General features: G+C 48.2%; 1 protein-coding gene across 1 annotated transcript in view; it reads left to right on the plus strand.

Annotated features, from left to right (window-relative positions):
* OTOF (otoferlin) overlaps positions 1-14154 on the plus strand; it is a gene marked incomplete at its 3' end in the record, with an annotated part of 98449 nt that overhangs the window by 27732 nt on the left and 56563 nt on the right. The window contains exon 4 of the mRNA XM_026055363.1: positions 13366-13465. Coding sequence (XP_025911148.1) covers positions 13366-13465 — 100 coding nt within the window. The remainder of the gene's footprint in view (positions 1-13365; positions 13466-14154) is intronic.

Here is a 14154-nt window from a genome sequence, read left to right on the forward strand (position 1 = left end):
AAAGGAGTCTCTGAAGGACAAGGAAAGGAACGGGAATCAGAGAGCCCTCTCAGCAAATGCCAGACAAGACAACCTCTGAAGAAGAAAGTGACTCTTAGGAAAACTACACCTGTGGAATACATCACTGCAGCATCTCAGATCTCAGACAGAAAACGAAAGACACAATGACAAGTAAAATGTTAAATCTGAGAAGTGAACAAGCTTTGGGGGAGTGCTGAAAACTTGTGGTCATGAAGCCAGCTTTGGGTTGAAGTATGGAACTGGGAACACGTCCAAAGCAGTGGGGATTACAGCCTTGCAATGCAAGCATTGCAGCAAAGGGGCCTGCGCAGCATCAGCTGCAAGTGGAAAAGGACACTTGTCCCAGGGGCCCTTTTTGCAGCTAGTSTCCCTCAAAACTTCCACCTGCTGAATAATGAGAATGGTGTAGATGACACAAAGGCAGAAACAGGCTTTACTGCAGCCCAGAAAACCACACACCCTAAAAAAAATTGCCAACAAAGTCGTGGTATCATGCAAAACTCACATGGCTGGAGTTGTGCTGTCTACAAAATCGCTGGCATCTCCTCTGGGACATCACGAGATGTCAGCAGTGTGACTAACAGATCCCAAGGTTTTCACCAAGGCATTGYTATGGTAAAATGACGTTTCAGAAAATGGCTTTCCATTGACCCAGATAACCCATATTTTGGGGGTGAATTCATTCTTCCAAACACCACCAAACCAACAACCATCCTGAGACAGCAGCTAATGACTGTAGTGAATTACTGTGTCAAGGACTTGTGTGAATAAGGGCAATGCCCCAGGTTGTCTTTTCCTTGATGGTAGTGGGAAGCAGAATCCCCAAAGCAGCTTCATCTTGTCTCACTGTAGATATAGGTGTCTATGGGGAGTTAGGGATCAGCTCGGGTGCTCATACATGGGTGTGCAGTGTCCTTGGGTTGCTCTTGGTTATCCAGCCTCTGGAAGGACCCGGGTCTCCTGGAGCTCCAATGTCCTATCTGAGCATGAGTGGCAGGAAACAGCTTGCAGAATACACTGCTCCAAGTCATGAATATAAAGGGATTAGCCATGGATTTMTGTTCAGACTGACGGCATTCCTCCTGCTGGCTGGGAAATGTCCACATCAGTAARTTAAACAGTGCCAAGACACAGCCAAGGGCACTACCCCAGAGCCACCCACCTTGAAGTGCAAAACAAGTCTTAGCAGGAGGGTAGATTGACTTAAATCTTGGAGAGGAGGAAGAGGACTGGGGAGAAGCAGAGCCCTGGCAATGGGTGTTTGGAAAGGTGAGCCGTGGTCTCTGTGAATAATTCACATGCAGCTGATTAGTGCTGTTCAGCAGAACCTCAGATAAAGGCATGACACCTGATGCAGGTTTGCTGTGAATAATGGAGGGGACTGCTGCTGGGACAGGGCTGTGCGGCTCATTGTGTTGCTTTTGTTTCCTGCCTGGGTAGCCATCACCATGCAGCTAATCAGCTGGTAACACAATCCTTTCCCTGGACCTGGCAAGGAGCCTAGGCCTCCTTATGGCGGCTGTTGGTCTGTTGGCTCCTCAGAGGGGCTATTGGCATCGTGCCTGGGGGTATTGCCTCTGGGAGAGGTAACGGCAGGTTATGCACATGGCTTTTCTTGGAGAGCSATTCCCCAGGGCTCTGCATGTCTTAATGTCCAAAGGAAGGGACAGACCGTAGAGGTGGAGAGAGAGTTTATRAGAACGGCTCAAATGGGCCCGACTGATGGTACCTACAGCCCAGAAACCTATCTCCAACTATGGCAGGTAGCAGTTTCTTCAGGAAAAACATATAAGAAACTGATTTCTATGGTGGTCCAAGGCCATTTCCCCTGAATGCCTCTTCTCTGTCTCCAAACCATCCTCTCCTTCTTCCACTGACATTGCCAAACTATCATCAGGAGCCAGCTTCTCAGGGACCAACAAGACCGAGTGGAAGCAGGCAACACCAGGGCAAGATATGCAAAACTTGTCAGTGCATCTCCACAGTCACCACAATGAATACAACTCTACTATGAAACTACAGAAAGTTTCCCGTGCCTGTCCTGAGCCCTTGGCCAAGCTGGACGTGGCCAGGCTGGAAAAACTCAGACCAGACCTGGTTGGCAGTACTCTGCTGTGTGTGAACAAGGGGCAGTGCCATGGCCTGCCAGTGCTTAATTTACTAGTGTAGATGCGGTCTAAATATCCCCCACACCACTGAATGACCCATATTCATGGGTCCTACACATGCATCCTGAAGAACATGAAAGGCTTCAACCAATGCCACATGTCTCTTCCTGGAAACCAGCTGGTGAAGCCAAACAACTGATGCATGACAGAATGACCTGAACAGAAATATGGAGTTTCTGCTGGGAGTACAGCACTCACTTCGTCTCTGTCCTCTCCCTTCTGGTCCTCTGGGGAGACCTACAAAACACTTTCAAGATGAGAAAAGGATCCCACGCTCAAGGTCCCTGAGAGGCGACATGTGCAGGAGACATGTGCATGATGTGAGGCACCAGCTATGGATATGTGTGTGTGTGAGCACAGGAAAACAGTGAGACATGTTTGAGCAATGTGTGATGGACCATATGTGTGGGAGAGATGCAGAGAAGCAAGACCAAGCTGAGGCAGTGGCCAGGGCAGCACGTCGTACCCTCTTGCTGGTGAGACATCTTGTTGGTGAGACATCAGAGAGCAAGACTGTGCAATCTATTGGCCAAAACWTAACCTTGGATGCAGAAGTCTGATCCCTTCTGCCTACTCCCATTTCTGACCCATCAGGAGACACGGACAAGCCTCTTCTGTGCCACATGTTTGTYCCCCTGTGCAAAACAAAAATGAATGGCTTTCGCTTCGAGTGTAGTTTCTTTTCCTCCCAGCTGTGCATATGTTACTGTTTTCCTCTCCAGGGCTAGAAGCAGAAACCAGATCCAGCCAAAGGCCAAGAACCACRTTATAGACCTGTCCACTCCCTGTCTGTCTCACTGGGTGATGCAAGGGTGGGGGTACAGATAACATCCACCTACAGAAAACCGATACACGGCGAGAACAGGCAGGAGCTGGCTCTCATTACCTGACACGACAAAGAGACTATTTCCAAGTGCTTTTAATACAGCACTGTACTCTCCAGGATAAAAATAGAGCTTTGTTTTGTCCTTTGTATTAAGACTTCTCCAATGATTAACAGCACTGCAGAATTCATGTCTTTTGCATGAAACTGGACTTGCAGAGCCCAGGGCCCCAGTGCTCACTMTTTCATCTGCAGCAAATAATCCAGTGCAGAATCGCTGTAGAAATAGTATCATGGAAAAATAATTACTCCATGTCCTGCAGTATGTTGCTCATCTTATCTGACTGTTGTCCCAGCCCGAGAGAGCAGGCATGGCCAGCACTTGGAGAGGAGGCTGCRGGAAGGTAGGGCATCGCAAGAGCTGTTGTTTGCAAACCAGAAAGTGCCACGGTTTCCCTGAGACGGTGCTTGGACTGCAGCTGGGCAGGCCATTCTGCTGCCRAGCTTGCTTAAATAGCACAGAAGTCTGAGCTGCAGACCTTGACGCATTGTCGGTGTAGCAGGGGTTTCAGGTCTCCCAATTTTTTTCCCTCGGTGTGGGAGAGCCCCAGGACACCCTCAGGTCACATCTGGGTGTCTGTGTCTGACACACTGGATCACCGGGTATGTGATGCCTCTGGTGCACACTTCAAGATGATATTTTTGTCAGGAGAATTGCTAAAATGCAGAAAACAATTAAACCTCTTCAAGTGAAACTTAATATGTTTTCGATCCAGACAAAGCGTTTCCATCACATTGCAGCACACCCACCTCTTGCTTTGTTTGATTTTGTTCCAGTTCAAAAGAATTCTTTGAGTTCCTTTCTAATTTCACCAGGAAGCCAAAAATTCATATGGGAAGATCTTAATCGGGTTTGGGGGGTCATTCCTAAATCTTATGGGTTGTATTTGCCATTTTTAGCTCTGTTTTGGATTCCCAAACTTTATTACCTGAAATCCGTTCCAGGTGGGTCTCTTGGAGGGAATGTTATGCCTGTCTTAGTCCTTGGGAACAATCCAGTAACCTTGACTACCCAAACATCATTAAAACAGCTTTTCCCAGTAATCCTTTCAGCACTGGAAACACAGAAAGTTGCTTTCCAATGCAGTCGTAGGCTGYCTTTATAACCTGCTGTAGTCTGTATGTATTTATTTGCTATGAAGTAGCAAAAAGGATCTAATAGAATGGGAATATGTAGAGAAAGGGATGAAAGCTCTGGAACAGCTTTTATATGAGGAACAGTGAATAAATTAGGACTCTTCAAGATGGTGTATAACGGATGGCCACATGGGTAAACTGGAGAGAGAGCAATTACTCATTGTCTGTTTCCTTAGAAAAAWTTGGATGTTTAAATGAAAACAGCAAGAAGCTGGCTCAGGGAACCAAAGGGAGTGGGTCTTCAGACAACACTAGGTGAACTGTGGAACGCCTCACCACAAGATCTTGTGGATACCAAAACTTTACAGGTTCAAAAATTAATTTGATGGCTTCATGGAAGAAAAATCTATACGAGTTATTGAACACAAAGATATCCTCTCTGGCCTAGGGAGTCCTGAGGTGGATATCTCACGTTGGTCAGAAGACTCATATTCTGGAAGACAGGGTTTGATGAACTGTGGTCCTTCCTAATCCACCAGGGCTATCATTACAGATTTGTCCTCTCCTGAGAGCCCAGCCACCCCATTCCTCCCTGTCTGCTGGCTGCACACTTTCTTTTCATGTTTTTCTTAAATCAGCATATGTGGTTTTTTCTTCTCCATTGCACTTCTTGAGGGATTATTCACCTCTGAAGAAGGTCTCAGTCTGACTTCTTTTCCTGGTGATGCAAAATGAGTGTGGTGGGGCTGCCACTGGAGAGCAGCAGTGTCTCCTCTCGCAGATACCTCCCCRAGGTGGGGTTTGTGGTGAGTACCAGAGCTCAGGGGTTTGCAGAGCCATGCTCGGGTTCCCAGCCCATAAGGCTGGGGTCTGCCGTACATCTACGGCTGCCAGGTCTGAAAGCAAACATGACATCCAGCTGAAACCTTCCTCCTGCACAAACCCCCTTGCAATGGGATGACTGCAGTGAGCAAGTCTGCTGCCTCATTAAGGATTTCTAGCATCAGCTTCCATGGAAGGGAAAAAATAAATGGAAAGGGTGCGCTTGGTGATGACCTGAGAGGACTGGTGTCACCAGGGGCAGGAACTCGGAACCGTAGAAGTTTCCATACGACGTGAGAGATGCAAGCTAATCAGCTGAGATGTCTTCAGAGGTATCAGCTCAGCCTTCCTGCGAGTGATACCATGTAATACAACTTGTTCGATTTTGCAAGGCAAGGCCAGCACGTGAAAAAAAAAAAAAAAAGAGGACATTTGTTTGTGGCTGTGAAATGCTGCACGTGGCTGACGGGGAGGCACAGCTAATTTGGACAGATCCCACAAGGGAGGGAAGCCACAGAGCGGGGTGATCTGCGGAGTCCAGACTTCCCAGGAAGAGGTGCAAAGGATAATCTTGGCTCTCCAAAAAGCCAGAGTAAGGTGAGCAGGGAAGGAGGAAGCTGCATGGGCTGGATCAGTTCAAGTCATTGGATGTATTCGCTGTGGCTGGCCAACAGGGAGGATGTGGCTCGTTGGCCCCCACCAGACTCATTTCACATCACCAGGAAGACATCAGATCGCGATCTGCTCCAGCAACCTGAAAACAAAACTTCACACAGCCCAGCTTTGGCTGGACATAATCTAGGCGCCCAGTTTAAGCTCAGTAGTCAGAAGAGAAAGACCAGAACCTCCCATGAGCATTTCCTCCCAGACGCAGACACATCCAAGGCCGGCATTTCCCTTCCTTTGAGGATGGATTTCCCCGCTTTGAGCACAGAGAGCCTGGAGGACACAGGGACTAGTAGCAAACTGCTGGGTGGCTTCAAACAGGTGAAATGAACCCTTCCCTGGTGGCCTCCTAAGCAAACAGAGAAAAGTGAGTAACTGAAGCAGTGCATTTGACGCTGGTATTTTCATCTGAGCTGCATCAGGGCTTTTTGCTTGCTTTTTTTTGTTTGTTTAATACATTTTTGGTCATTGAGCAAAATCCATTCAGAAAAAGCRAGTCTTTGAAGATTCCTCAGCCCTGTATTTAAGTATTAAAAGCACAGAGAACATAGCTGAGCTTCACACAAACTCTGGCAAAGGCCAAATATGACATTCCTGAGCAATTTATGCCTCAAAACTTTCCATGTTTCATCAGTGGTGGGTTGGTAAAACGATCTTTCGAGGGTTACAGTGGTTTCCATACAGCTTCTAGATTCATGTGACTGAAAAATCTGTGAAGTTTGTCAGGATTRCCTGGGGGAGAGGCGATGGCACGCTGGGAGAAAGCAGAAAGCGCATCAGCTGAAACTGAGTTATCGTTGGGTATTTGGGGAGCTGAAAGCATGCTTGGGAGCTGCAGTGCTTGCATTTACACACAGTTACTGTGCAATACTGATAAATACAAACAATTTCCTCTTGTGCCTTACGCAATRCATGCCCTGGAGCTTGAACCAAAATAAAGAGCCTTTCTCACTGTGTAGCCACTGCAGCTGTTTCTGTAAACATCTGACCCTTTTAAGTTAAGGCTTCCTAAATTACTTACCTCAATAATTACCCCCTTTGTACCAGGCCTGTATGTTAATGTTTGRACAAGTCTGGTGAAATGTAGGACACAACAACTGTTTCATCTGAGCAGCTTCCAGATATTAAAAGTTGCTTCACTGAATTAACTTTTTTCAGCAAACTCTTCCAAAAATTCTCATTAAATATAAATGGATTTTATTTCACCCTGGAAGACAAGTAGAATAGCATAATGAATGCCAATCAGCATTGTCTTATTGAAATAGATCCTGTCAGGTAACTCTAATTTAGGATGAGATTACAGATCTGGTTGCTAAAGGTAATGGCGGTAACGTGGATACGCTTAGACTTTTGTACAGTGTTTGACTTAGTCGTGCACAATATTTTGATTAGGAGATGGAAAGTCTGCAAAACTTGACATGGCGCATGCTGAAAGTATTACATGCAACCAGATCTCAGGGGTAGCTGGAAACAGGGATTCATCACTGAAGATGTCTGTCGCTAGTGGAGTCCTATGGGGACCGGGTCTTGTCATACAGCTCTTGCATTTTCCCCGTGTGCAGGAAGAAGACAAGCAGTTATAGCTAGCAGCACAGCCAAGGCCACCAATATTGGGGAGAGCTGTCTAGGGAAGGCTGGCACAGGGCTGTGGCAATTGCTTGGTAGCCTGTAGATATAAACATTACATGACTCAGTGCAGCTGATCGTTTGTCTAGGAATAGGAAACGAGCCATACATTGTGGGACAGTGACTGCGTTTTGGAGCTGCCGCTGTGCAGGAAAGGCACGGCAGCCATGGCGAGTGCAAGTTCTCAGGGCAACGCTGTATCCCAAAGGGCTAGCGTGGTCCCAGGAGGGTAAACAGGAGGACGTGCAGCAGTAGAAAGGTTTTTTTCTATCTCTGTGCTTGGCCCTGAAAAAATGTATCTAGTGTTATGGCTCACAGTTTTGGAAGGATGCCCCAAAACTGGGGTTGATCAGAGAGGAGCAGAGAGACTGGTTAAAACCTTAATAGATCTGCCTGTATTGAAGACACCAGCAGCACCGTCTCTTTGGCTTATTGATAAGGAAACTAAGAGGGGATCACAACATAGGAGTGGCTACCTGAGAAATGGAGTTTTGGTGGCCATCACTCTGGAAGCTGACGAATCAGCAGGGGTTCATCATCTTTGCTAATTTTGGTTGGCTAGACTGAAGCCATGAGGTCATCTATGACCCATCAATGCTCCATGCAGAAAGATCAGCATCTCCCACAATCACATCTCAACAGAGGAGCCCAATTCCCCTATGAAGACCCCAGAACCCCCAAATGACCAGACCCCACTGCTGTCTTTGCAGATGCCAGGACTGAATGGGATGCCTGTGAGCAAGGCAGCGCTTGGGGCATAATCCAGGTTGTAGCTGAGGTTCAGGAGTTCAGAGATGTTGCTGCTCCAGCCTGGGGGGTCATAACTGAGTCCTTTGGTGTTTGCAGCTGGTAGTGTCAGGGTGTGAGAAGGCATTTTTGTAGGGGAAGGCAGAGAGAAGATGCTTCAGTGAGCAGGTGCTGTGGCTGTTCCTGGCTGCCCTCTCCACCCTCACAATATTCCTGGGTACCATCTTTTTCTCAGATGCTCTGGAAGATGAAGAGCATCAAGAGCTTGTTTGAGTGGGGGACAGGTGAGGCTTGTTTGTGTGTTGCTTCAGTGCAGTAACTGTTTTATTTATTTTATTGCTTTTTTTTCTGTTTGATATTGGATTGCAATCATACTTTCAATTTCACATCTTCTACTTGGATAGGATCCAGTTTCTGCATCTAGCTTAGTGCCCTCCCCAAACATTCCCAGGACCCTTCCCTGCCCCAAGTCCCCGGTGGGTCTGGCCATGGCCAGGCTGGGAAACTCCCCTCTCCTAAATGGGGCCCATCCAAACTGCCCCAGGAACGGCCCTGTCCCAGGCTAACCCCTGTCTGGCAAAACCATGATGGGTTGGGGCAGGGCACGTTGTCCTGGGCCAAGCCTGGCAGGCAGTGTCCTGGTGTGGACGGGTGAGGGGCAGTGCCCAGGCACTGTTTAATTGACTAGTTTAAACAGAGCCGACAACTCCAAGTGGTTCAGGAGTGGGAGACAGGTTCTCCCTGAGGTTATTGCTGTTGCACTGGTTGAATCCTTCCTTGGGCACCTGAGCTTTTGCTTTTTGGGGTGTGCAACAGTCCCAGACTGTCCTGGTCTGAGGCTTTGAGCAAGCTCTAAACACCGAACCAGCCCAGCCTGGAGCTAGCAATTTGTGGGTTTGAAACAAAAGATGTTCCTATAGTCTGATAAAATTACGAGTGACCCAGAAAAAACTCTCTTTCCACCAGCAGAACCGCCAGGGAAGGGAGCAGGGCATTTGATGAATTATGAAACGCTTGGAAGTGAAATACTGTGTGGAGAGCTGCTGAATATTTCATTCCCTTTTGCCTGGCTCTTGCCTGCCAGGGGAAGCGGGTTGGGAGGGGTCCAAGAAAGGAGACCTTTATCCCAAGCCTAGCACAGATGCATCCTTCTAATAATTCATACACTTACTACAAACTGAGCCCTGGCATCCAGTCTGCAAGAGGAGCTGGGCAAGGCACACAAGACAGGCTGAAGGGCTTACAAAGATATGCTGGGAAGACAGTGGCAGGGGCTACATCTCACCATCTTCCCAGGAGACAGGAGCATCTGCTCTTTGCGTGTTGCTGGGGTCCGGATATTGTGACTGGGGAGAAATTGTCATACGGGGCTAGAACCGGCTCGAAGATACCTGCTTTTATCCTCTCCCTGCTATAGCAACAGCCTGTAATTATGAGCACTCAAAGGCAGCGTATGCTTTCAACTGCAGCTCAGCTGGAGAGAGTACAGAAGTGCTGGGGCCAGATATGATGTTGCTCTGCTCTTCGGACTTCTCTCAAGAGACTTTGTCCCAGACAGGAGACAGCACTGAAGCAGGTCACAGAAGCAGGGGGTGTCTGGCAGGTCCTCTCATGTTGTTAGGAAGGGACCCCTGTGCCCTGTCCCACCACCATCCACTAGCAGGGGTTTAGAGGAAGCAGAAAGTGTGTCAGAAGAGCCCTTCCTTCCCCCGGTGTATCCTCTCAGCTTTGGCTTTAGATGTTTCCCATGAAATGCAGTTCCCTGGCAGCAAAAATTCATTGCAAACTTTTGTCGTTACTCATTTAAGACTAATGCCTCAGTTATTTCTTCGGGGGTCAACACTACTAGCCGTCATCTGAAACTACCACCACCACTGTACAAAACTGGCCCCTTAATTGACTAGTGCCTGAAGCATGTAATCTAAAAGGAGAGGTGCAGGGAGCTGAGTTTGTTTGGTCTGGTGAAGAGGAGGCTCAGGGACAACCTAGCAACAACCTACAACTATGTGAGAGGGAGTTTCAAAGGTAACGGTAGTGACAGATGAAATAATAAGGGGCAACGGGCACAAACTGGCTTGGGAGGTTCAGGTTGAACGTTAAGAAAAAGTGTTTTCCCGGGAGGGTGGTACAGCCCTGGGAAAGGTCAGCAATGAGGCTGTGGATCTCCATCCACGGAGATTTTCAAGATGTGGCTAGACAAAGCCACGGGCAACCTCATCTAGAGTTGGTGATGGTCTTGCTCAACGTGGGAGGTCTCCTCCAGACAACAGTTCTCTGATTCTGACATATTGACCCTGAACAAAAAGATCTGTGGCCTGCTCTGAGATCCCTAAGGAAAAAATTCAGCTCAGCATTGATTTGTTGCTGAAACAGCAGCTGTGAATATTGGGCTGCAGGGGATTTCAAATGGGAAATGAAGACGCGTTCGGGCTGTGAGGAATGAGTGCAGGCAGATTCTTAACCCTTTGCAATTGCCAAATAAAGTGAGGTAGCTTGAAACCATTTTAGAGCAGACTCTGCAGCCTAAATGGCAAGCAGAAATGCCCAAAGCTGTGGTATTGCAGTCTTACAGATGCTTATCCTACCTCCCTGAGTCTGAGGGTACTGAAGTGGGGGGCTGATTGCAGTCTCATGTTAAGTACCCTGAAGTCAACTTTTCTAGAGCGTTAAATTGTACAAGGGACAACTGTGTCCCTCAGAGAAGGAGCACACCCTGTCTTGAAACCACAGCTCTTTCTTGAGGGGTAACTCAATAAACCACGGTGAACTAGGAGGGAGTCTAAGCCCAGGGTAAATGCTCTGGAAATCAGGTTGGTTCCAGGTTCCTCCATTTCATTCTGCACTGCCCATCATGCTAGTGAAGACTCCTCATGGCTGAGGAATGTCCCCACTTGTAGACACGTCTGTCATTGCTGTATCTATGCAAAAAGCTTCCTGCTCCTTCAGCAGTCCACTCTGGGGCAAAATTCACCTATGGCCAAATGTACTTGGGTCCATTTGGATCTAAGCGAAGCAGTGGAGCCGTCACCACACTTYAGCCTCTGCCTCATGAGCTGTGTAGCATTTCCAGAGGACTGCTTTTATATAATGTGCCACCTGCAAACAGGTTAAATACTGACTCTTACAAATACATGCAAGAGCAAGCACTGCACACCTCATTACCAGCTGAGCCTCGCAGTCCTACACAAACAAATCTAACTAGTAAGCAACAATACTAAAATAACTTGATTTTAGAGCTCAGGTTASAAGAGTAACCATGCAAACCTGACTTCCCTGAACAGCCACCTACTGAAATCAAATCCAGCCATGAGCAGAGAGCAGCCCTCCAGAGCCCTACAACAGAGCCCAAGATCAAATCTTGAGAAATAAAATGCAGGCTTTYCTCAAGGAAGCCTTTCTAAAACAGCAAAGAGCTGCTAATGGAGAATCACATTATTTGGCAAACCGTGAAATCCAGGCTGATAYGGCATCCTTTTTCCCTGATGAGCCCATTCTGAAAGAAAATGTAGGTCTCCTTGGGAGACGATGATGCATTATTCATTTTGCATAAAGCGCTGTGAAATACACAAAGAAAAGGTGTTTGTGTTTAATGGTCTATGCGGCGTCTTGAGCGCAGAGTTAAAAGAGCTTAACGCTAGGGTCTGCCTGCGTGCACAGCATGGGAGCTGAGGCGAAGGGGTGAACGTCCTGCAGGGCGCTCGGTAAGCAGGAGCTGGGAAGGACCCCAGGTCTGCTGTGGCTGGACTCCTTCGCTTCTGAAGCATCACACGCAGCCGCAGCAAGCTAAAGCAGGGACCATTAGAGATTTGTTGTAAAGCAGGGTTCCCCTGCTGCTACAAGTCAGAYAGAGCTAGGCAAGCGGACAAGCAACATTAAGGTGGGTGGGTTTTTTTTCCCCTCAGGTTGTTTATTAAGGTGTCACCCCCTGGAGCATGCCATTTGATGGAGTAACTTTGCTGCACAGTCTGATTTCTGTTCCCTGATCGGTGAAACATCCAAGGTAGTAATGTCTAATCCCCACGTAACACAGTGGGGACACAGGAGTGAGTGCAAGGAACGGTCATTCCCCATGGCTGGGGAAGGAGGAGAGGGTTGGCAGAGGCAGGACGGAGATGACTCCAGCCCCTGCATCAGTGAAAACGCCAGAGAGCTGCGCAGGGCTGAGCAGACCCTGCTCTTCCAACCAGCCCCAGTTCGGAGGGTGGCTCAAAGCATAACAGGACGGCTTGAGAGTTGGGAAAGACACGGTCCATCCTCAGCTCTGCCACATACCCTGCATGACATGGGGCAAAGCTGATGATAACCCCTGTGTACCTCGGGTCTGCCGGCTGCTCTGTCTCTCTGGAGGGCTGTGAATATAGACACCGCATCAGGTGTTTGGGTTAAACAGGATGGGAGTCCTCAGTATACCCCAGCATAGCACTGTGAGTATTTATCTCCCTCTCTGAAGTGATGTCTTGATAAATCAGCATTGCAATGAGCAAGTGATGCCCTAAGGTTTGCAAGGAAGTTGTTTAATCAGCAGCAGCTTTCTCGCTGGCTCCAGACAGCAGAACACTGCAGAATTATTCCTGATATGCCCTGTAATATCTTTGCTGCCATCTGGGATTATAATGTTAGCGATAACTTGCAAGGCAGATCGCACAAGCCAACTTAGCATTCACTGTTCCAGGGCTTTTGCTGTGCCAAGAGTCACTTATTGATTCATAGTTGGCTCTTTTTTCAAGCTGACTTAGCCCAGTCTGGGAAGGTCCCTTTGGTGGAGCACCAGAACATGAAGAACATAAAGCCACAGCTCCTTGACAAGCTGTGAGCTGGCAAATAAGTAATGATTTCTATTAGAGAGCACTACACTTCTCTGCTCTCTGTGGTATCCATTCTGGCCTTTAATTTAATGAATGTGGCTGCATTTAGCTGCACACGGTGCTGCACTCCCTGGCGGCTAGAGCAGCAGGCTGCAGTGAGCCACAAAGACCAATTGGAAGCCTACATCCCGCTAATCTTGGGGGAATTTAGGTGGTGGTCAGACGTTCATGGGAGAACTGGCCATGCTGGTTGGAAGATGTCGTACGCCTGCACCTCAGCCTCAGCATTTGTCCCAGTCCATGATAGGAATCACCACCACCTGCTGCAGATCTGGTGGGACGTGAATCCTCCTCATCTGTTTCCAAGCTGCAGTTCCTTGGCCCAGCACCAGTCCTACATCTCACGTCTACATCCTCACAAGGCCAATGGGAAGGGAAGACACTCTTACACCCTCTGGCAACTGGGCCAGCAAAGCCCTTTCCCAGTAGGAATGGATGCTGGTGGGGGCTCACAACAGCTCATCTGACCTTTCTCTTCTCTGYTCCATAGGCTCATTGGCACTTTCCGGATGGTCCTGCAGAAAGTGGTGGAGGAAGGACAGCTAGAGGTGACAGATACACTCATAGATGACAATAATTCAGCCATTCAGGTAAGTCACAAGGAATATGTGGCTACCGCTGCCTTTCAGTAAGTGGTCCATCTCTCTGGTTGTCTCTCTGCTGACTCTCTGAGGGWACAGTCACGTATGTGTCTGTGTGATGCACCTGAATCTCCAAATCCTCACCTCTTTCCTCCATCACATTACTCTTGGGATAGGGGTGCAGACAGGAATGGGTGAGGTTTGCATGCCCTTAATGCTCGATTTGCACACTGATAAGGTGCAAATGCTTATGCACAGCTTGGAAATAGCCTGACAAAGTCCTGCTACTGGAGACCTGTGAGAGCTTAAAGCACAACATGGTCTTTAGATCCCGGCAGAGAAGCTGAGCAACTGCTTTGACAACTGTCCCACGCTGAGCTCTGTTCTCAATGCTTTCTTGCTCCTAAGCAATCCCATGAGGGCTCTGCCCCAGCCATTAKTACATCAGCTTTAATCTGTACCAGCCCCATGTTTCCTCCGACTGCTACCAGACCCAGACAGCCTCTGCCCCCAAGCAACCTTGTGTTGTCTCTTTCCATGACTAATCCTGTGTGTGTCTATTCCTGGCCAGTCCCGTCCTGCCATGCCCCCTTCGGCAGTAGTGATTATTTGAAATGATCTACATTTGCAATGTTCGTCTCTGTCCCCCGGCACTACCTTTATCTGACCCCTGTGGCTCAGAGCAAATGAGAAATACC

This window comes from Apteryx rowi, unplaced genomic scaffold, assembly GCF_003343035.1.
Source record: "Apteryx rowi isolate R43461 unplaced genomic scaffold, aptRow1 scaffold_991, whole genome shotgun sequence".
NCBI classification, from domain to species: domain Eukaryota; kingdom Metazoa; phylum Chordata; class Aves; order Apterygiformes; family Apterygidae; genus Apteryx; species Apteryx rowi.